The 23,677-nt window shown below is 37.0% G+C and overlaps 1 protein-coding gene across 2 annotated transcripts in view; it reads right to left on the bottom strand.

Annotated features, from left to right (window-relative positions):
• The window catches only part of STXBP6 (syntaxin binding protein 6), a 77,949-nt gene that overhangs the window by 15,230 nt on the left and 39,042 nt on the right, over positions 1-23,677 (bottom strand). The window contains exons 2-4 of one of the 2 annotated variants that reach the window (XM_061367666.1): positions 17,074-17,118; positions 15,512-15,642; positions 13,528-13,693 (exon numbers count right to left, since the gene is read on the bottom strand). In XM_061367666.1, coding sequence (XP_061223650.1) covers positions 13,528-13,693; positions 15,512-15,642; positions 17,074-17,118 — 342 coding nt within the window. The remainder of the gene's footprint in view (positions 1-13,527; positions 13,694-15,511; positions 15,643-17,073; positions 17,119-23,677) is intronic. The other variant, XM_061367667.1, reaches the window with a different exon arrangement.

Genomic DNA, 23,677 nt, shown 5'->3' with positions numbered 1-23,677 from the left:
TGGCTTTTTTTGTTTGTTTGATACCTTTCAGACATTTCTACCAGCACGTAAAATTCTGTATTTCCTACATCTTTTCATTAGCACAATCTGAAATATGCATCCAAATTCTACTCAAAATCAGATTTTTTTTCTCATAAGAAATATTCAAAAAGAGGAAATATTTCATATAGGATAAAAAGGCAGTGACTACTATAAAAAGTTGTTTTTAGTACAAAAAAAAAATCTATTTTGAATGAAAGGCTGTGGTGGGTTGACCCTGGTTGGCAGGTATGCCCTCACCCAGCTGCTTGCTTACTCCCACCCCATGGGATGAGGGAAGAAAATCAGAAGGGCAAAACAAGAAAGCTCAAAGGTTAAGATAAAAACAGTCTAAGAAGTGAAGCGTGAGGGGAGGTAATGGGACACACGGACAAGGAGAACTTGCAACAAAACAATGGATGGAATGATGGAAAATGATGGAAACGATGGAAAAGCAGTCACCACCAGCTGCCCAATGCCCAGCCAGTCCCTGGGCAGACCACAGTCCCCGAGTAACGGCTACCTTGGGGAAAGGTAGCTGCCCCCTAGTTCTTACATGCTGAGCATGCTGTTACATGGCATGGAGTACCTCCTTGGTCAATTTGGGTCAGCTTCCCTGGTTGTGTCCCCTCCCAGTCTGTTTGCTGTGGGCAGGCAGAATGAAAAACTTAGAAGGCCTTGACACTGCATAAGCACTGCTCACCTAAAACATGGGAGTATTATCGACATAACTTTGGTTACGAAAAATACAGCACTATACTGGCCGCTATGGAGAAAATGAGCTCCATCCCAGCCAAAACCTAATTAAACCAAAGTTTAATTCATGTTTTCCCTGTAAAGGCAGTCCAAAGGGCTTCCATATCTCCAGATGAATTTTTTTTTTGTTTTGTTTTAAATGAAATTCACTGAAGTATTGACACTTCTTTTAGTATAAACCCGCACTAGGGAATTTCTTCCCCCTCAAATTCCTGCTGAGTACTTTCAGGTTTAGCACAGCAAACTCTCAAATCACCTACCTGATTTGGAAGCGCAAATCTGTTGACACACTGTCACAGAATGATAGAATAGTTGGGGTTGGAAAGGACCTTAAGATCATCAAGTTCTAGCCCCCCTGCCATGGGCAGGGACAACACAGACTAAACCATGTTACCCAAGGCTCTGTCCAACCTGGCCTTGAACACTGCCAGGGATGAAGCATTCACAATTTCCTTGGGCAACCTGTTCCCGTGTCTCACCACCCTCACAGTAAAGAACTTCTTCCCTGTATCTAACCTGAACTTCCCCTGTTTAAGTCTGAACCCATTACCCCTTGCACTATCACTACCGTCCCTAATGAAGGGTCCATGTCTTCCATGCCTCCATTCTAGCAGGTTAGTGCATTATGTTTCTGAATCAGATTTAACACTGCTTAACCAGAAGCAAAATCAATAGCATTGACACAGTTGACTGTAAGCAGTACCTGTGTTTAGAAAAGTCCTGTGTTTTATCTTCAGGGCATGTTGGCCTAATCCACCATTAATCCAAGGCTTTCCATCACTACTGTAACTTCACAGCTGATCATAAAGGTTAACAGCACAATTACGTTCTTCCCCTGCTTCTATATCACATTCACCTCCCTGCCAAGTGATTCCTACACATGTATTGGTGTGCTGAGGGCCTCATTCAGGAGCTATTTCAAATAAAAGAGGAAACTGCTTCTAAAAAGTACCAAACAGATAAAAGCTTTCTGATCTCTCAAATAGCCACACAAGAGCCTTATTAAACAGCTCAAGTCAGTAAGCAGATTACAGAAAGAGTACTTCTGTGACTACAATCTTGTAAGATAATTCCCTCTTACAACTTTTGTGTTACAATTCCTATATCACATGAATGGAATGTTCTCTAAATAATTTCAGTATTTAAGTCACCAGTCAGAAAGGATGATTAAGTGATGTGAAAGACAAAATATACATAGCAAGTAGTATCTTTACTGAATTTATTAATTATAATTTTGAAATATTTGAACCTGAACTTAAATCTGAACATCAATTTCTCTGTTTATCTTTCAAGGATAATGTACTTCCCAACTTAAATTTGAACCTTAAAATCTAGAAGTCTCCTAGCACAGCCTGGATGGGAGGATTTTCATGGACTTCTGTCTTCTCTGAAAATAAACAAAACACTTATGTAGGTCTTTGTATGTAAATCTGGAAAGTTTATAACCTTCAAAAGAAGCATTAATTATCGAAGTCTGGTGACTGCTGTGATGTAAGTGGAATATATTCTGTACTTAATGCGTGATTGGTAAAGACTAAGAGCCGCTGAACTCTCAAGTCATGGATCAGTCTTTCACCTCTATAAAAATCTGATTCTGCCCAGGAAAATAACACAGGTTTCAGAGTAACAAGTGATCTCAAATTAAGACTCATTACACTAGTTTCCCCTGTGGGGTAGGCAATTTCTTCCAACACAAATGAATCTTTTAATACCCATTAATGCAAATAGTGGCCAAGAACAGCTGTGAACAGAAAAATGCAGGCAAATACTGCGTATCATTTTGAAACAGAAACACTTGTAGACTAAAAATCCATCTGATCTGTTGTTTTGTCCAAAGCATACAAGACAAATAACATACCCCCCCAGTGTATTATAAGCATTCTTTAAACCTCTATAAACTTTTAAAATATGACTCCATATTTTTCATTCTTCCTGATTTGCAACATTTGAAAAGAAGCCTATAACATGAATTCTAGTAATTTAGAATAGTTTAACTGTAACACCATGTTCTAATATAATCTTAGTTTGTCACTTCATTGCTTTTGATTATTTACAACTGCATACAAATTCTTTTTACATAGCTGTAATCTTGTACTTTTCAGTCCAAAAAGAGAGCTAAATTTAACATATCTCAGTTCTCATATGAGGAAAGAGCATATTTTATTCCTGCTACTAGCCAAGTAGTATCTGTACCCTGGGAGTTAACAAATGCTTCCAAGTTACTTCTAATAATAACAAAAACCCCACCTTATAAACCTTAACATTATAGCTTTTATTAAAAGGTCCTACTGATTATCAAGAATGCAAGAGGTGAAATGATAATCCTAATTGTTTAGCTGCAAAACCCTCATCAGCAACAACAACAAAACAAGTACGCCTTATTGACAACTGAGATCAGTTTCTTCCTCTCCTCTCACCGGCCATGTCAGCTCTTTAGATTTGCTAGGTACACTACACTTCTGCACCATTATCAGCAGGGACCATGCAGAGCAATCACAGTATCCAGATGCTCACTAAATAACTTAGAGACAAAGTTCATAGTGAATGGAGTTGCAATGGTTCCTGAAAGGAGATAAGGGAAGTCTGAAAGACACTACTGACTTAGCATGAGTGGAAGGAAGGACATGCTACTGAAACCCTGTCCAGGTCAGAACAGCAATGACTTTCCTAACTGCAAGTGTAAGTCAACACTTGAGAGAAGTCAACCTCCATACTTTCCCAGCCAAATCCAAACCCGGCTTTAAAAAGCATCATTTCAGCACCATCCCTTTAGAAGGGAAAGGAGGGGAGGAGGAAACAGAAGACAGAACATTGTTTATATAGGGGTATGAACTGAGGATATGCACTGGTAAGCAGGAACAGCAATGAGCTGAGGTTCTCATTTTATATTTTTGTTAAATGTAAATAAAAGCGAAGAGGGAAAGAAATAATGTCATGTTGTATTTTGTTAATAGTCTGGTAATGGAGAGAGAATGGAAAATATTACATAGATCCATCAACTATGTATTGTTTTAATGAAGAAAAATTTCTAGCAGAATGAAGAAATGAGACAAATGTCTTCACAGATTTTTTTTGTAGCCCAATAGCAGCACAGGATCTACTATGATTAGCTAGTATATTAGGTCTTTCAGTAGCCTGGATCAGCATCTAACCTCCAATAATGGGAAAGTTAAGTCATTTCAGGGATTGTCATTTCAGATTGGATTCTACCCATGGGAATCAAAATAGTGGTGTCTATACCAAGCCTCTTCTCTCAGGATGTTCTACAGCTGCACAGTTGCAATGCAATGCATTGAAGTCTACAGTGAGTGAAGGTGATGCAGATCCAATCTGTTTTGCATTTTATGAGTTTAAATACTGTGAAGAGAAAGAATATAGAAAAATCAATAAATTCTATACTTAGAAAATTACTATCATAACACAATGGGCATTCTGAAACAATCCTTCTGTAAGTAATTCTGAGCAGCAAACACTCCAATACTTTGGTCTAAGTCATCAGGACTATAAAAAATATTCTATTTCTTAATGTCTTATATTAAAAATAATGCTAATCCATGAAAACAAATTATAAAAATATTATATCATTGCAACTAAATTTTATGTATTATTATTCAAATGGCTTGAATTGCTTCAAGTAATTTTATGTATTTGCTACCTAGACTGATCATCTGTACCTCTGTACTTTAAATTTACCTCTTTCAGGTTAGAAATCTAAACAGTTTTGAAGCCTGGGTTAGGAGGAAGCTTTCATATAATGTTAATTTGTAGACCAGATGAAAGATGCTAGACACTCTGAAACTAGCTCTTTCTTCTAAGCCAAAGAAGAACAGGGAGTGACATTCTATTCAAATGTGGACACTGGATATATGTAATTAAGCTAGCATGGAATGGCTGTTAAAATCAGGGCTGGAAAGCAGAATTAGAACGGGCATTTTATCTAACAGCATTGGCAGCAGACTTCTTTGTTTGAACAGTTATGTACACAAAATTGAAATAGAGCAGAGAGGTTAACACATGGAGTGAGCATTGTTCAGCAATAAAATAATTAATATTTCTCTGTTGTAGATTCAATTTTGCTGGACACAAAATTAACTACGTATTAACACATAAAGAAGCAATTTTAGTTCCATTCCTTTATTCCTCTAACCAGCCTCCTGAATCTGCAAGTTCTACTCCCACTGACCTGGAAAGGGTTATGTTTTATTACCATGTTGAACAAAGGGGTCACCACCCAACATCCCAAATGCTGAATAACTTTATCCTCCTTCCCTTCAGTTCCCACAAGGCCTGGAGGTAGAGAATGTACTTTAACTGGTGTCATCTGCCTCATCTTCACACAGATTTACCATGGACTTTTCAACATTTAAATACTATTTTCCAATTCAATTTTTGGAAGCACTGAACCTCGGAAGGTTAGCCATATTCAAAGGTAGTTTGAAGTGTGAGAATGTAAGTCAGAGGAAAAACAATCCTGACTTTTTTTCCCACTGTAGTGGCATATTCAGAGTTCTATGTTTTCAAATGCCAGGATTACAAGAAGGGAAACACAAATTAATAGTAACAAATCTGCAGTCTATATACTGTAGATATTATGAATTAAAATGCAGGTACCAGATTAACATTGCCATCTGAACAATCAGAACAAAAAAATCAAATGTTAGCAAATAAGAACATACAAACAAGGCCATCTACGCACTCTTATATCAATATGGGAACTGCAAAGGTGGAGATGCTAAAATCCTTCAGATGAGAAATGACCTATGCTATCAAAATAGAAAGAACCATTGCTGTGAGATCACACACTGGGGATATATATACACACTGAACCGTTCCTATCTGTGTCAAGAGAAGCACAGAAGACTGAAAATGTCAACACTAACAAATGCCTACGAGTTATGGAAATAATGCTGGACAAGAAGTGCAACATTACTATACATCTGAATGAAGTATAAGTAATGTCATTGTCTTATGACTCTGAAAAGAACTGTTTAAGAAAAAAGTGGCAAATAGGATTTTTACCCAAAGACCAAGGAATGATTAAGTGATACAGACCAAGTCTTAAACTTTCTGACTGGAAGTGGAAAGAACCAAAATTCAAAAGGATAACAAAAGGATACTCTGAAAAAAAAACCCCAAATTATCAATTCATTAAGCACAAGTTGGTTCTGAGCAATGCATTACAAGTGAACTAGGGGCTCTGTGGTTTAGAAACAAGCTGAGGTCAAATTGTTGGAGTGCTGTAATTTTAAGAAAAAGTATTATTTAATGCTTCATTTGAGTTTTCTTGTCTCAAGCAGGCTATACATTTACACAAAGTTCATTCTCAAGCATTTAAGAAGCTCATAAATATTAAGAAATGGATTTGGATGCACACAAAAGAGTGTCCATAGGGGCATTCTGAGTAGTTTATTTTCAGTTGTTACTATTAATGCACTACTTGCATTCATTTTTTAAACTGGGAAAAACAGGTTCATTAAATAAAGTAACAATGACCTAAAGAAATGTGAGAATTATTGGGTTGCAGGAACACAAAAAGGGGACTTAAACAGCTGGGCATTCAGGTGGTGCAGTTTTCCCTTTTAAAGACCTAATTTGGCCATCGTCCAGCTCCCCTCCCCCCCCCCCCCAATAAAATGTGAAGCAATACTGTTTTCCATTTCAAATAGATCTGAAGTCATTACAAACATAGACGTCACCTTTTGATGTCAGAGTACAGATAGATCAAAATGAGTTTTATTAAAGGGGGAGAAACTTTGGCTTGTCTTACACGATTACATGGAAAGGCGACCGGAAGACAGCTTTCACCAACTGATTAATGCAGAGCAGGATCAAAAGAGAACTAGTATCCAGCTCATTTTAAGATATCACTAATGACCCCAAATATGCTTTTAAAATACATATACAAAACAAAACATGTTTTATGTGTTAACCAAACATATGTTATCTATACATAAATACATCTGTATATGTATAAATATACAGTATGTGTAAGTCAGAGTTGTACCTTCAAAAGCTATTACAACCACTAACCTGATTAAGTTATGCAAGGTGAAACAGTAAAAGATATGCCGGTAAACCAAATCAGAGTCAAACTGGCAGGGGATAGCTTTGCCACAGTTAGCATAAATTACATTCAAGATAAATTTACCTCTTGGGTAAGAAGCACCTCAAATAATCCTTGAGGTGGGCTTACAGGAGTGACAAACTGAAACTCATGTGTGCTTAAACCAATCAATCAGTAAAGAAGAAAAATATTAACTAACTTCTCTTCAGCTTACTTTTCTGCAATTTTCTTTAGGGAAGCACAGAAGATCAGCTACCCACAACAAGCATTTCAAAGATGCTGTAAACTTCTTAGAAACGCCATCATTAGTTCATGAGTCTGGGCAATTGCATACAGTAACTTTACAGCTGGAGGATGTGATCTTTTGTGTTCACTGTAATGCAACATGGGACCCACACAAGCTTTTCTTAGTCATAGATAGCACTGTGACACTGTGCTTTCTCCTGGAATCAGACTCATGGCATGACTGACACGCAGAAACTGACTTCTCTATCAACATTAATTTTACAAACTGTTCACTTTCATCCACAAAAGCACTTTTTCAAGCAGAATGCACCAAAACAGTGCAATAACTTGCAAGCCACAATAAACAATTCAATCATTCTAAAAGCAATTTCCTAGACAAATATTTATCAAGGTACAGACACAGTGAAACAAAATACACATAAGCATATGGCTCAAAGCTGCTGGAACGCACTACAGATACTGCAGCAATTCAGTAGAACTGAATTATAAACCAATTGTATTTTATTTATAGAGGAGGGAAGTGAACAGAACTGCCACAGAGGATCAGACCAGTGGTCTGCCTAGCTGTATGCATTGCCACCTTCCCGAAGGGATGTAATACAGGCAAACTGGATCAACTAAGCAACAAATTCATCTCCAAAGCCTCAATAATAATGAGTTTGCTTGACAATCAGAAGAACAAGAGAACAGACTACTTCCAATTATGATTATCTTAGTATCTTTAGATAGCTAATCTTTTCAGTGTTTTTACATAGGCAGCACATTAAAGGAAGGGTTTTTATGAGCTTAGTGGCTTTTTGTTTTCTTCTACATTTGATCTTTTTGTTATTTTAGTGCTAATAAATCTTCAAGTAAAACCAAAAAAGAGATACTACCTATAATTTTTCAAGACAATTACACTCACACACTTTGATTTTTTTCTAGGGTTCAACATCACCACATAGTTTTGATGTTGTCCCCCCTTCCTCCGAAATACACGACTGAAGTTTAGAGTCTAGTCAAAATTACAGATATCAGAAATGAATAATTAAAGTCTGAAAAACATATAGCACAAAAATAAAGAGACAAATTGAGAGGTCACAAATGCCTTTCAGAAAAACCTATCTTCTCTGTTTCAAACGTACTTCCCCTGGCATTGATGCTGGGACAAAATGTCACAGGTTTGAGGGTGTGTGTGTGGTGGTGTCAAATTCATTTGCTCAGAATTCATTTGGAAGTGAAATTCTCCAAGAACAGTACGTTACACAATTTTTCAATGGCTACCAGGTAAGACCTGAAACCAACAAAGTGCCAGGTATTGACAGAAGGGAGGGGAGCAAGTGTCTTCCCATCCTAACTCCTAACAGCAAGTTTCACTCATCTCCTTTATTCAGTCATTAATCTTGCACAGTATGGTAAACACCATTCTATGCTCACTAGCTCTCAAATGGGGTAATCTGAGTCAGCAGTCTATGAAAAAAAGAAGTACTCATTACCATTCTTACACTGGCAATATATACTTGGAGGAGAAAGAGAATGACCCATTAATAACTCTTGCCAGCTGCCCTAGAGAAAAGGTTACAAAGGCAAAGATCGCCATACTTTGTGCTTCTAACAATATTTTAATTAGTTCAGCAGAACTAAATCAGCTGAAAAAAAGAAAACAAAAAACCCCCAACGCCCCAACAAACTAAAAACCCCAAAATCCAAAAAAACCCTGAAACCAAAAAACAAACAAACCCCACAGCAGAATTAAAAAAAAAAAAAAAAAAACCCACAGAAAAAAAGCCAAATCAAATCCAAGACAAAACCAAATGACTGTTACAACCAATGCATGTAGGTGGGACAAAGCTTAAAACAAAACCAACCAAGCAAATCAAGTACCTTGCAAGGTCATCATCTTCCTTCAACCTGAGGTCTTGCTCCTTTCCAAAGATTATGCACTTCTAACATGTATCTAAAGGTGGCAGCAACTGTTTATTTTTACAGGTCCAGAATGAAACTTCTAAGAGCTGCAAGCGCTGTATTTGAGGGTTCTATCCAGAAAGATTTGTCTTCAGTATCAGCCTAATGTTAAGTCAAGAATTTGTTTTTTACATGGCTGACATAAAAGCAATAGCAATGCAAACTTGGCCAATGAACAACACCACAAAAATACTGCAAACTAGACCAGTTCCAGTATCAGAAACTGTATGCTGGAAAGAGACGAAAGTGGAAAATATTTCCTACCTCTGTCAAAAGCCCCTCTATGCTCAAATGCCCGCCTTTCCTCTCCAAATTAACATCCAGAATGAACGTAAGCTATGGAGAGGTCTCTTCTAAACAGAGAAGCTTGAAATATTTAGTACAAGATACTAATGGGAGGAATCTTGCTAGTCTTCCTAAATTTAAATTTGTTATTTGTTCCCACAATTAGCACCCACACCTTTAATCATAGAATTGTCAGTGTTGGAAAGGACCTTAAGATCATCTGACATTAATCAAGTTACAGAAGACAGTCTAGCCTGCATTACCCTACTATATCCTTACATGATACTTAAATGAAAATAAAGCAAAAAAATGGTTCTGAAGAACAACATTACAGAGCTCTGGCCTGTAAGGGGAAGTGGGTGTGTGGGGAGGAGGCAGAAGGAGGAAGGCAATGAAGAGGTTCTGTAGTTCCGCAGGGACACCCAATGTTTACTTACGGCTAATCTCCTAAACTCTTCCTGCAGAAACAGGAGCAGCATGAATTTCACTTTCTTCCCTTCTGTCCTTTAGAAAGGAATAAGTCTCAATAAGATAAGTTTGTAAACAAGCCCTTCAAGTTCTTTCATCTTCATTCCACTGGGAGGAAGTGCTCTTTGGTGTATTTTTTTTTTTTGTTTTTGAAAATATGCATTAGCTACAAAACACACATTATGTATATGATGCACGTATCTGTATCATTACGTACGTAAGCATGCAGGTGCATGCATATATATATTCTAATACTTAAAAAAGTATTTGCTGGGTATTAGAAGTTAAACTGACTAACCACCCCAAAAGAATATTTATGTTCAAATCTCCCAGAAAGCTCATCAGAATATCACTTAAAAGGTAAATGCTACCTTGTAGAAGGGGATGAAGTGACATGCTTCATCTGAAATCTGGTTTAAGAATGATTTGAATATACTGCTTTGGCTAATTAGCAAAATATATGCAACAAACAAAGAAAACCCCACCGAGTTGCAAATTCTGAACTGAATTGAATTCATCTGAAGCTATATAATCAGGTTCTTTGGGCTGCTTGACTACAGCTGGACCTTACTTCTTCCCGTCAGGATGAATTTGAGATTCAGAATGTATTTCACTGCACTTTCCATAAGAACTCTGACACTGCAGGTCTCTGACTAAATGGGCTTTGATACACACTGACCCATCCCTGGGCTTCAAATGACTACTAGCAGAATTGCAGGTACCTCCCCCGTGTCTGAGCTCGTCAACTATGAACTCACAGAACAGTTTCTGAAGTCAATGAACAGTGTTCCTTTTGATCAATTACTCCATTTACCTCAAATGGAATAATAACATAGACCTGTGACTGAACTAACTTCACAGCATTACACATTACCGAGGAGACCTGTTTTAATTGAGGACTACAAGCAATATGGAGAGGAACTTTCTACAAGGGCATGTGGTTATATGATAGGGGGGAATGGCTTTAAACTGAAAGAGGGCAGATTAGGTATTAGAGGGTAGATTAGGTATTTGGAAGAAATTCTTTATTATGAGAGTGGTGAGGCACTGGCACAGGTTGCCCAGAGAAGCTGTGGTTGCCCCCACCCTGGCAGTGTTCAAAGGCCAGGCACTTTGAGCAAGCTGGTCTAGTGGAAGGTGTCGTTGCCCATGGCAGGGAGGTTGGAATAGGCTGGTCTTTAAGGTCTGTTCCAACCCAAACCATTCTATTTCAAAGCTGCTATGACATTTATTTATTTTTAATCAATAACTAGAAGCAGCATGTCTCCAATAGATACATTTAAATATAAAGTAATGCAAAAGCTTCTGAAGATGATGAAAAGATTAGTGAAATATATCCCCATGTATATTAGAACATTAGGAAAATTGCTAAACTAAAGAAAAATACTTTTTTTTCCACAATTAAAAAAAATGGTTTGAAAAGCTAATTTAATCTATTTTCTTTCATAATTAATTACCTGTATTTTCAACAAATACCAGCATGGGTGTGAGAACAATGCTTCCGGAACTGAGTTAAGAATTTATCTGTATGCATGAACATACAAAAAAAGCCTACAATTATAGTATAATACAGAAATTTCATAGAAAACTTAGCGTTGCATTAAGAATGCCAATCTGAATATTGAAAGGAACAGCAGATGTTAAAATACTTAGATGCAAAAGTCTGTTTAAAGACAGCGTCCAACAAGAGGAGTGCATTGCCTTTTATAATTACTGATAGTGGTTATTTACTAGTTAGGAGTTTTTTTTTCTGCACTTTACATTTCTTGAGGCTGACACACAAAGTCACTGGAATGTAGGGTTACCTATTATACCTATTGGTTTCTATCAAGTTTACATTTATGCACAAGGCACCTGTAACCAACCAAGTGCGTGGAAAAAGGCGGCAGTTTGAAGAACAGCAGAAGCACTGTATCTGTGAAACTTCTTAGTCCCTGGCCTAATACCACATCTGTAGACTTCACAGAGTGTGTGTACACACACGAACTGTGTCTGTGCACTATAGGAATGACAGGCAAGGAATATGGAAACAGTCACCATGTGGTATCAGGCAGTGACTGAATAAGCCCAGCTACAAAACTGTAAAAGAGAGAACATGGGTAAGCTTTATGGGACACGGCTGGTTCTAGTGCATGTTACAAAAATGAATGCAGAAGTCTATGAACCTCAGTGGCATTCTTCCCCCTGCCCCCTCCACTAATAACGCTTGTTTAGGATAAAATCCTGGTATCTGGGCCAGTTGAATCAGGAACTCCAGACCAGTCCATCTTACATGAGAGTAAAACTTTCAGAGGCTGAAATGTCAGGTGGTTTATTAACACTGACTTATTGGCAGGAAGGATGGGGGTGAGCACCATGAGCAAACAGATGCCAAACAAAGGCTTCCATATGAATGAGTTCTTCCAAATGAAATGAAAAAATCACAGAGGATATCTTCTCCCCTAAGTGCAGAAATTGCTCCTCCCTCCTCCTCACAACACAAAAAATAAAACAAAGGAAATACTAGTTAACGTGGAAGGGAAAAAACGAGAAGAGGAAGTTTACAATAAACTTTGTGCCTTTTTTCTTAGTTTAAGAATAGTAAAATAAAAGGATGATTGACAGAACAGTTCTGACTTATGACCCCAAAGCTACTGGTAACTTCAGTGTCAGTAGTTGAAGTGTAAACTGGAGATCATTTTTCCCTTCCTCAAGTTTACCTTTAATGTTTTACAGCAAAGGGATGCAAAACAAAGTAACAGCCAGGAAAAAGAATATATGAAGATGGAAGCACAAAATATAGCTCTGGTAACAGCACACAGGAATATATTCTAGATTTATAAAAGAGGAATTACTAGAAAAACCTGAATAAGGCTCTCCATATTTACAACTGAAGTATACTGGGGTCAGGGGGGGAGAAACAACAACTAAACAAGGCACCAAGTCAGCTTACACTTTTTTCTACAGTTTGGAGACTCAATCAGAAAGAGAAAAACCATTTCTTATTTCAGCTGCGAAGAACACAGATTGTATAAGAATTAAAAAAAAATAAATATTCTCGTTTAGAGCAGGCAAAAAAGAGACTTTTCAGAAATTTCAGTCTAAAGGAACAACTAAACAAGTTTATTTTCCTAAAGGGTATTTTGTGAAATATGTGAAAATACTCCCCGAATAATAGTTTTTGTTGCTCGGTAAGTGGATGATGAATACCAATTTCTCATATTGACCACACTTTTTTTCCTAACCAGATGTTCTTTAGTCTAATCCCAGAAATCCACCTTAAGATATATGACTTACAAAACATAACAGAACTCTAAACAAGCTGATTTCTGTCAAGATCAAAGTGACTCCCCAGAGACCACTGGAAGTTTATAAATAACCACTTTTTCATAGACTTGTGAGGAAATGGCAATGCAGAACAGGCCTTAGTAGGAAGTATTTCAAGCCACTCAGAAATGCTTCTGAATGAAGAAAAATAGGGAGACAAATCAAAACCAAGGTTGCTAAAAAGAGGGAGGAGAATGACTTCTCACAAGGTGGGTAGAGGATGTTGCCTCTGCAACTGAAGATTAGAGAAGCAATCACAGTGGAAGAGTCTGAAGCAGTGCTCAATGAAAAAACGCTGAAGCCTAGAACTTTACTTCTAAGTTAGCATATTCAGACCCACGATTTCAAGATGCAATTAGGCTCATTTCAAAACAGAATAACTCACGTGCAAATCATTTCGTGTCCAATTGCACCAAGTACTCCAGCTTCAACTGACTTACCTCCCATAATTTTAGACTGGCAGTTGATAAATTCTGGCTTCTTGTCTGTAAGGTATCGCTGACAAGTGTGATGTAGAACCTGAAAAAATGTGCACTTTTCTGAAGCTGTGCTTGCTACCCATTGGTCAAAAGCATTTTCAAATAGTAGATCAAATTCTGGGGAATCCTAGAAGAAATAAATAAAAATTAAAATCACACACTACTATTATTCCAGTTTTATAAATGACTTGGGAAAAACAGATCTATTAATTTAGAAAAGGTATTATGTTGGAAAAGCAGAAAGGTCATGCAGCTCAAGACTGTCATGGGATTATTTTTCCTTCGTATATTTCTGGATGCAAAAAGGACAGACAGGAAAGCTTTTTCTTGCAGGTATTTTTAATGAGGAATATTCACCTATGAAAAAATACCTGAAAACAAAAAAACATTTAAAATTGGAATCTCATTCTCATAAGAAATATGAGGTTTTAACTATGTATCTACAAATACATACTTATTTGTCTTCTGTATTATGCAAGGATTTGTGCCTTAGCACAAAATGTACTTTCATATTATATTTTAAGAAGATGTGCTTCCGCTCTTGATGCCAAACCAAAGAAGAAAAACAGATAGCAATTTAGTTTTGTTAGTTATTGTGCTTAACATATTATCATAAAGTGTTGCATAGGTCTCAGGGTGACATGAACAAAAGAGCACTCCCAGAAGAAATCACAGCCCAGCTCTATACCATGCAGCAACTACCGAAATAAATGGATTTATGCAAGAAGTATTGCTATACATTTAGCAATATTTGCTAAACACCACTTTGTAATCTAATCTAGTAAATGCTTTTTTTGAATTGATGACGCTACGAATTCACAGCAAGACAAATTTGAAAGGAACATGTCTAAGAACTTGATAGGATTTTCAATCTGAGAGTATCTCAAGTATCTCTTATTTACATAGCTGCACAGCAGATGCTGGGAAAGGGCCTAAGCCTCATATCCATTATCTATTTTTAATTGCTTTCATTTTCATTGTCCCTTTGCCCAGAGAAAATATAATTCCACCCCCTGCATTTCACAGGGCAGCGGCCAAAGGGCTTCTTTTTTGTACAGAAGACTGTACCGGGTGGTAACAGAATTTGGTGCACCAATGTTAGAATGCTTAGGTGCCTGATCAGAGCATAGCTTTGAACAAACCAAAGGGGGTAGTCACAAACACTTTCCTGTACAATGAACGCAGTTAAGTCATTTTGTGATCACTTAATATAGGCCACATTCCTAAATTCTAATTTTGCTGATTTGTTACTGAAGATTTGTATTTATGAGCTTATTACATGTTAGTATGATTTTGGCTTGAGAGGTCAAGGTGGACTGTATATTCCACATTGAAAGAATAATCCCAGAATTAGCCAGGGAAGGGGGGGCGGGGAGGGAATATTGTTTGTTTGTTTTGTTTTTGGTGTTTTGTTTGGTCTAAATTGGCTTTTGCATGTCACTGGCAACTAAACCACACCACCACCCTTTGTATAGAAAGGTAAGAAATGCAGAAAGATCTGAGGACAGGACTATGCTAGAACAAAATGAGAGGTTCACACTATTTCACAATCTTGAACTTCAGTAACCTCTTGTGTCCTTGCTTTTACTTAACCCTCTATCTTACATCACATCTGCACGCCAAAAGGGACCCCAAGAGGCTTACAGCTGAAGACAAGGCAAACAAGGCTCTTATTTTTCTCCTTACAAAGAAGAGAGAGTAGGAAGAAAAGTAGGGGAAGTCAAGAAGAAAGAAAACCCATATGAATATAAGTTTTGGCCTCCTCCCACCTTTCCCATTAAAAATCTATTTCACATATTACATTGACTCATTTCTTTTTTGAGAATTTGGACTTAAACCTGTATCCTAACTTTCCAGATGCCTTTTGAATAGTGAGAGAATGCCTGACTCACAGATGAGTTATACAAGCACTTAATTTTCTTTTTTTAGAACTGTTCAAACTCACCCGATTAGGGTCTATACCATTGACCTGGCGAAGCTGCTCAAGCATCCACTGTGTTCTCCTGACAAAAGATGTAGAGCCTTCAAATTGCTTCACCTTTGTAATAGATGCTTGAGCTGGTTTCTTGTTTGTCACTAAACATACAAAAGAAAAAGCATGTAACTGAAATAGGCTTAATGTTTCAGGAACATGACGTCTAGTTCACTTTAACAGTAGCTGGTTTACTGGTGTATTTTCTATAACGTCCTACAAAGTAAACATGTCACTGATTCTGAAAGGGCATAGTAGAAGACATACCCTTTTCTGGATAATGTACTGAAAACCACGTTCCCCATTGTCAGAATGATGGTACGATGCCCAACAAGTATACTATTGAAAATCAGATATAATTTAGGCATTATCAGCTTAAGTTGACAATACCCTGTAAAAAAGAGAACTAAAACAAAGTTCTTGCCATTTGCTTTTTTACAATCAACTTACTGGTCCTTTTTCCCCACACTGTTTAGCTGAGGTTTCTCGCACTCAGCCTCAATTAATTTCTTCTTGGAATTCAAGAAAGGAGAACACACACATACAAAAAAAGGTGTGTGTGTAGAAGACATCTCCACTCTTCACTGATACGGCCCTCCAAAAAAACTATTATTGGAAAAGTCACTTCTCTCTGCTACTAAATACTAGCAGCTAAAGAAGGCTTTTAAAATAACCAAGATTTGAGTAAGATTGCTTGGTTTTGTGCACCCTTTTACCCAAATAGTCAGGAAAGCTAAGAGGCTACCCACTCAGAAGATGCATGCTGCATGCACTTCTTCACTCAGGGGTACAGTTATACAGTAAGTAAATATTGGCATAGTATCTCATCATTCCATAATGTTAAAAAGTTAATAATGTGTCTCACTGTTCTCATTCATTATTTGTTCAAATAATGAAAATTTACCAATGCACAGGATCACTGTCTGGATATTAAATGTACTTTGGAATAGATAAGGACAAATGCACATTAATATAAAAAGCCCATTTCAGTATCTCAGACTTCTACATTTTAAGTTCAGTGTGTGCGTCTGTACCATGTGAAAGTCCAAGCATCTTTAAGAGAGCTTAATTTGATAAGCAAAAAATTAATTTCCAAGGAAATTTTAGTAGGTAAAAAAAATAATAAAATCTGATATTAATGTTCCACATGGCAGACAATTGTTTTTAAGAAGTTACACTGAAGTAGAAAGCATGAAGTAAAAAGTAGCTGAACTCAATATATTGAACAGACTATTAATAAGAATATAATAAAAATATTGCCAGAAGTCTCTTCATCAGCATTTGAAGCATTAAGTACCAAATCAGTGCAGTATGCAATTCAGAATCACAAGTTAAACAGTATAGAACAGAGAAAATAACATAGCATCAGAAAGGCAGCAGCAAAATTAAATTAGAAGAACTACTGAAACGCAAAGTCTAGATATTACTAAGAGGTGATACTAGTATTAAAGACTCTTTGATTGCTCAATCATCTATACACCCAAGCCTAACAATAACAACAAAGTAGAGGTGACAGGCATCCTATCTATACTTACACAGTATATACACAGGTTGTGCTTTTGCTGTGAATTTATATACCACTGTGCAGGAAACAAATTTAAAGTTACACAAGCACACCACAAACTTATGTCCTTACCTTCCCCAAATACAGCCTAACATTTGTCATGTCTTTTTTTGTTAACTCCAATGATCATTCTGGCAGGTTCTACAGCATTCCACTAGACCAAGTTCCACACGTTATCTACAAAGCTGTATTAATAGGAGGCTATGTAACAATGGCTCAAGTTTTGTGGTCTGTGGATTATTCCCTTTCCAAGAGAAACAGGCAATAATCTACTGCTGAATGAAGCATGTATTAAAAAGAAAATATGCGCAATACTATACAGAAGCCACATAGAAAATTAACACTAGTAGCAAAAAACAAAGCATTCAAACCTAGGAAGGATTAGACAGACAAATTATTTATCAAGTGCTCTACCTCCTCTTACCCCCTCAATCTCATACAAAATCAGTTATGAGATTAAAGTTTAATACAGCAAACTTCTCACTGCTCTGAAGGCTTCTACAAGACATAGATTCTAGTGCCCTTGAAAACAGCAGTCACTGCATATTTCAAGGTGAAAATATCAAATTTTACAGATACAATAGTTAAAACACCAAATATCTAATCTCAACATCTCCATCTCCAGACTTCTCCACATACCACTTTTAATAATCAATGATCAGCAGCTTTGTTTTCAGCTGAAGCCATCAGTCCTTTGTACTTCAGCAAAAGAAGATGATATTAAGAGCCTGAACCTCACCAACTCCACTGGTGATCAACTATAAAAGCATCTTGATTAGATGACTATTTATCATCCACAACACAGCAACTCTGGCAGAGTCCAAGCGGGCTGCTCTACACTGGAAGAGCTTATAAGGATCTTGGGTATCTCAAGCTGTTTTAGGTAGAAACTCAGTTTCAAGTTAGCTAATGTGATCATCCTGGAAAAACTGCAGTTTTCCCTTTAGGTCTCACACTTATAATTACTGTGCACAGCCAAACAGATCTAGTTGCATTTCACCTCTCGTGTCTTGGTATTTCAGGGCAAAGCTAGCATTTCTCAAACATTCAAAAAAAAAAAACAAAACAAAAACAAAACCAAACCAAACAAAAAACCAGCTACCCCAAACCCCACAATACATACTTTAAAACCTCCATTTACTCCATGACAGCTTGACAGTAATACGGCAGTCATTACAACTCTGTGAAACCCTTTGGCAGCTGAGAAAAAATATCCTCACTAACTGCTCATTATGTTACTTTGCAAACTAGAACAACACTTCCATACAAAGTACTGAGTGGGCGCTACCCTGCAAACATGTAAAAAGTGTATTCTTAAATCTGAAAAAAAATTGGAGGCAGTTACATGCTCCTAGCCACACATCCTTTTCTGACAAGTCATTCAGCTGAGTTAGCTAAAATCTGCCACACACATTACTGATCTTAAGAAAATAAAAGACAATATTCAAGTTATGCTTCAATTTTAGGTGGGATTGTTCTGTTTGCTTTGCCTTTTTTGTTTGTTTGTTTATAGCAGAACTTAACATTATGCCTTCAAAATACGAAGCTGTACTAGTGTGGACAAAGTATATTTATTTGGAACCCATCAATAGACAGTAGGTCCATATGGTACTTCTGTGTGTCATCAGATGCAAATTAGGAAGCTTTTTTATTTTCTATTTCTATTTTACTTTTTAAAGAATACAGTTATTGGTAGAGGAAGAAAGAATGTGAGAAAACAGCTACAGCAATTTATGGTGGAAGACATTGTGAGATTTGGTTTTGGTTTTGATTTTTAACACTATATTAACATACTTAGTGTTCTTCTGGGACTGAGGACATCATTAACCATTTTGTATTGTAAATAGAAAGTTACAGTATTAACCTTCAAAGAGGTTGTTAAGCCTTGAGAGACATGTATTTAAGTGGGATGTTTCAAAAGCAGATCAGAGAATATGAGGCAGAATAGTCAGTTCGGAATCAGCTTTAGAGAAGGCTCTGACAGCCAGAAAAGTCACTGTTATCATGTGGAACACACTAAAACAAATGTATCTGAATTCAACACCTCAGCTAGAATACAGTACCACATGCATGTCTAGCATCTTAAGCAGCAAATCAATACAGCTCTTCACACAGAAAGCTAAGGGAGGCTAAAATCCGATATGCAGTCCAGAATATATTTAACTTTTTCAGTCTTCTAAGGTACCTTTACTTGAATGGAAAAGATAGAATACTAAAATGCTTAATTTCTTAAATATCTACCCCAAAATACCTGGCCTTGAGCAGCAGCTTGAAAGCTCTAAAGCACTGTATAACGAACTTCTGTTTATTTTAATCAGATTTGAAAGGTGTATTTAAAAAGCAATGTCTGTCCTTGAAGTCTTGAGTCTGGGTATCTGTGCTTGTTTTTGATGCTCTTTAAATTTGGACCTGTGCATTTCATAACTCATAGTCTAGGTAATTAGGAATCTTATGACAAATTGCTTGACTGCCTCACAGAAGTTTTTGTCATATTGCAGTGTATTTCTACAGTGCTGAATGACTGAAGTAATAACTGAAGGCAGAAATTAAAAAGTGGAAAGTCTTGAAGCAGGCAGTGACTTCTTACACTGTAACATGATTTTTTTTTTTTTTTAATCTGGGCACTGCACAGATTAATAAATCATGCAGCCTTAATTTTTATTGCTGTTGTGTCACGGGCTTTCCAGGAAAATGAAACCAAACAAACCAACCAAACAAAAAATAATAAAACAAAAAAAAAACCTGCACCAAAAAAAGACAACCATCCCCCCCAAAAAAGAAGGAAGATCATTAAAAAAAGTATTTTCTTCTATGAAATTATTTCATTTGTCAAAATGACAGACTGAGAGTCCCGAGTGGGCCTGCAGAAGTCTATTGAAGGCACCGGCTATCTGTGTAGCTCAATACAAAACTATTTATCAACCTAATGACAGATCAGCATAATTATCTGTATGTCAAATCCTGTATAGTGGATACTCATCCCTCAATTCACAAATAACCAGTGTTGCAAAGTTCACCAAGCTGGCTGTCAATAATCAATGGTGGAAAAAAAGAAATCTTTATAATGCACTAAACATTTTTAAAAAAGATCTCTGACAAAGTTGAACTCAATAGCAAAGTGACATGATGTGATTTCATGGTTACTGTATCTAGAATTTAATCTTTCCTGTCTTCTTGAAGAAACACTGCCCTAAAGCAAAACTACTCTTTTCATTCTAAAAACAGTCAGGAGTTTCCTAAAAAGCTTTTAAGCAGGTCAGAATAAAAAGAGGGAACTGAAGAGCAGCAGCACATCTTAGTTTAAAATATCATTTAATATCAATACAGATTTTATTAGGAAATATATAAAATTATGTATTTGTGGTACAAATGCATATTTTTTCAAGCCAGTTCTTAAGGAAAAGAAGTAGGTTATGAACAGCCTGTGAAAGAGATAATTACTGCTCTGTACTTTCCAGTTCTCTAGAGTTACATATTGAAACACTGTCTTCTCCCTCCAGACTTCTGTTCCTGCAATTACATCTAATTCTTACCCTGCAAGTCCCTTCATTCCCAGCCACCAAGGAGAAAACATTTCTCAAACTTGCAAAAAATTCATTGACTAAAATTCTGACAGTCACGTACACAATCCTAGTCAGCTATGGGTGTAAGTTAGGCTGATCTCCTATCTCTGACCACTGAAAAAACAGTGGCACTTCAGCTTCTATGTCCAATTGCTACGCAGTTGTGCAACATTTTGAGGTTTTGTATTCAGAGGATGAAACACAAGTAATTTGTGGAAGTGACTCAGAAATTTGAGGAAACCCAAGACTAATTTTTTTTATTTTTTTTATTTTCTGCTTTCAAGCGTCAAAGTACAGAGTTTCCACGGAAAGACAACATCAGGAGATATCTACAAGGACTGACTCTCATTTGCTATTCTCAACTACATAATTTCAAAGCAAAAGTCAAGACTATTCCTCTAACATTTGAAGGAGCTTTTCTTTATATCACAAGAACAACCTGACTAATTGTTTTCCTCCACATTTCAAAATCTCCCCGTTTTCTTACCAAAGCAAGGAAACGGGGACTAGGGAGAGGAAAGGACACTAAATAACAAATCCCTCAACCCTAAAGAGAGTAGAAGCTTGTATTATGGCTGTTCTGCAATGCTTCAAGGTAGCCTGAAGTACCACTGTTCAGGCCACCCGGTCCTATAAGAGAAGTATGGTCCTGGAAAGCAACTTTCACAATTTCCCAAAGCAGCTTTCCAAGAACCAGACAAATGCAGCTACAGCTTAAAAAAAAACGGAGCAAATGGATACATTCTGACCTACTTAGCTAGTAAAGAATAAGGACCAACTATGTAAACTGTCTTAATTTCAGGAAAACATTTCAAGTCTGCTTCCCATGATGAATGCGAGCTTTGTGGTTATCAACTCCAGCTCTGAGTTTGAACACCAAGATTTGTAGTATTTCATGTTTCCTCAGACCAGTTTCAAGTACACTGATTTAATGTGGCATCTAAATTCATTCCAGAACTTTGAGCCTTCTCATTCTGGTTGTCCACCTGCTAACTCCAGGGACCTTCACACCTGCCACGGGTTTTAGGCCTCAGTTATCTATAATACAAAGAGATGCTCTTGAGAAGACAGTGCTAACTGGAATCCAGACTTATACTTGCCACTTCCAGGATTAATCTTAGGTACAGGGAAAAAAAACCCAGCCCAAACCAGAGGTATGTCTGCATCAGAAGGCAGCTAGCCTCAGTGAAAAACAAACAAAACCAGTTAAAACTGGGGCAGGTTTAAATTTCCACTTGCTGGTCAAGGCCTGCCAAGTGTCAACATGTCTGCTGAGGCCTGACTTCCACGAACTGCATTTCCTACTTCTGCCCACATTTCCTCTCTCCTTCCTTTGGCAATGCTGCTTTCTCATCATCTGAGATTCAAGGAGCTGAAGGCACACAGAAACCACACAGTTCCCACCTTCTCCACTTGTCAAATAGGACAAGAGTGTATCAGTGGCCCTAAATACACAGCATTTTAACCAAAAATTAATTCCTGTTTCTTTAGGCACACCATGTTTTCACACCAAACTGGGAAACATTAAAACAGTAGTTTTAAAATTTTGTTGTATTTCAAATATAGAGGCAATCTACTCTTAAATCTAAACACATACTGCTTTTCCCCAAAGCCCTTCCCAATAGTTCAAATAACAAACACTTTGCATCATGACTGCTTCAATCAGCACCTACTGCATCACTGTCTGTAACAGGTTGCCAGCTTCACTCTCATTGCTTTCCAAATAAGAATGTACAAAATACGTTATTTCAATTAAGGTTTATTCATACACTGCTCAAAATACAGTTCTCTAAGTAATATTTTTTTCTTTCTACATAGAAGTTCTTACCTGCTTAAGAGTAAAATACAAATTGAATACTGAAAAAGAACAGCTACCTCGGAAATGCAGATTAAGGCATATATGTTATCTTCCCAAGATGAAAGACAAAGCAATTTTCTGGTGCCTTCACGTGAAAGAAAAATTGCTTTGGGTTGCATTTTCTTTAATTTATTTATTTTATGTGTAAGACACCATGAAGTGCTATAAGCCTGCCTGAGAGCCTGTGTATTTTCCAAACATACCACTGTACATTAATAACAAACTGCTGCTTATAGGCAGAGTGCCTTTCCTTTTGGGATTGCACCTAGCTTTCCATTATATTTAGTTTTCATAGAACCATGTAAATGCATGCCCTTAAAAATAGTTTCTATGCCTAGTCAAACACTTTAAGCCCCCAACATACATGTATTTCAGTCCTTATGGTTTCTTGGCTTATTTTTAATTCCTACAAAATTTTTAAAGATAGAAAGATAGAAGTATTGCAGTTATAAATAAAGAGCTTGCTTAAATTATTCTTCATATACTACAGCAATACAGTTTAAGGTATTGATATCAAAGCAACTCTTTTTCACATTGGCACAGTTATATAGACAGATGCACTTAACAGTGGAAAAAATGGCAGACTTCATTTTATAGCTAGAGAGAAAGCTTCTGCTTAACTTCAAATATTTGGAAAAGAATTTTATTAAACACATATTCACTTCCAGAATGATGTTTGAACTTCCAGGTTTTGTTGTAATTGCCTTTTACTATCCCACCTTGCAACACAGCCAACTTTCAACTTTTCCCACCTCCTTTTTCCTGTACACAGTCAGTTGCATTTGAAGAGTCTTGAGACATTTCTAGTAAAATATAGCAAATATGAATTAGGTTAAAACCTAGTCCAAAGGACAAGACGTTGCTCTGACAGATCTGCCAAAGCATTGTAACTGCAGAAGATGACAACAGGTATTCCATTCAGGTCCCAGGGAATAGGCATGACTTCCTTTCAACCTAGGGACCAAAATCTTCATCAGGGACCTCTCAGCCAGTGCAGAGCTCCTGTTGATCCTGGTGTACATCATTCTACTTTATAGTTTACCTTGTTCTGAGATGGTAGAGCCTCACCTCTTGAGTGGAACGTATTTGGTAACTGAGCATTTCAGCCCACCATAGCATGTGCCCTTCTGTATTAGTATGGATAATCTACAGCT

The sequence above is a fragment of the Neopsephotus bourkii genome, unplaced genomic scaffold, assembly GCF_033783945.1.
Source record: "Neopsephotus bourkii isolate Nb327-2 ecotype Australia unplaced genomic scaffold, CSIRO-AGI_Nbou_v1 NB_1388, whole genome shotgun sequence".
NCBI lineage: Eukaryota > Metazoa > Chordata > Aves > Psittaciformes > Psittacidae > Neopsephotus > Neopsephotus bourkii.
Note: the sequence above shows the minus strand (reverse complement) of the source record. Positions and strands in the feature narration are given on the sequence as shown.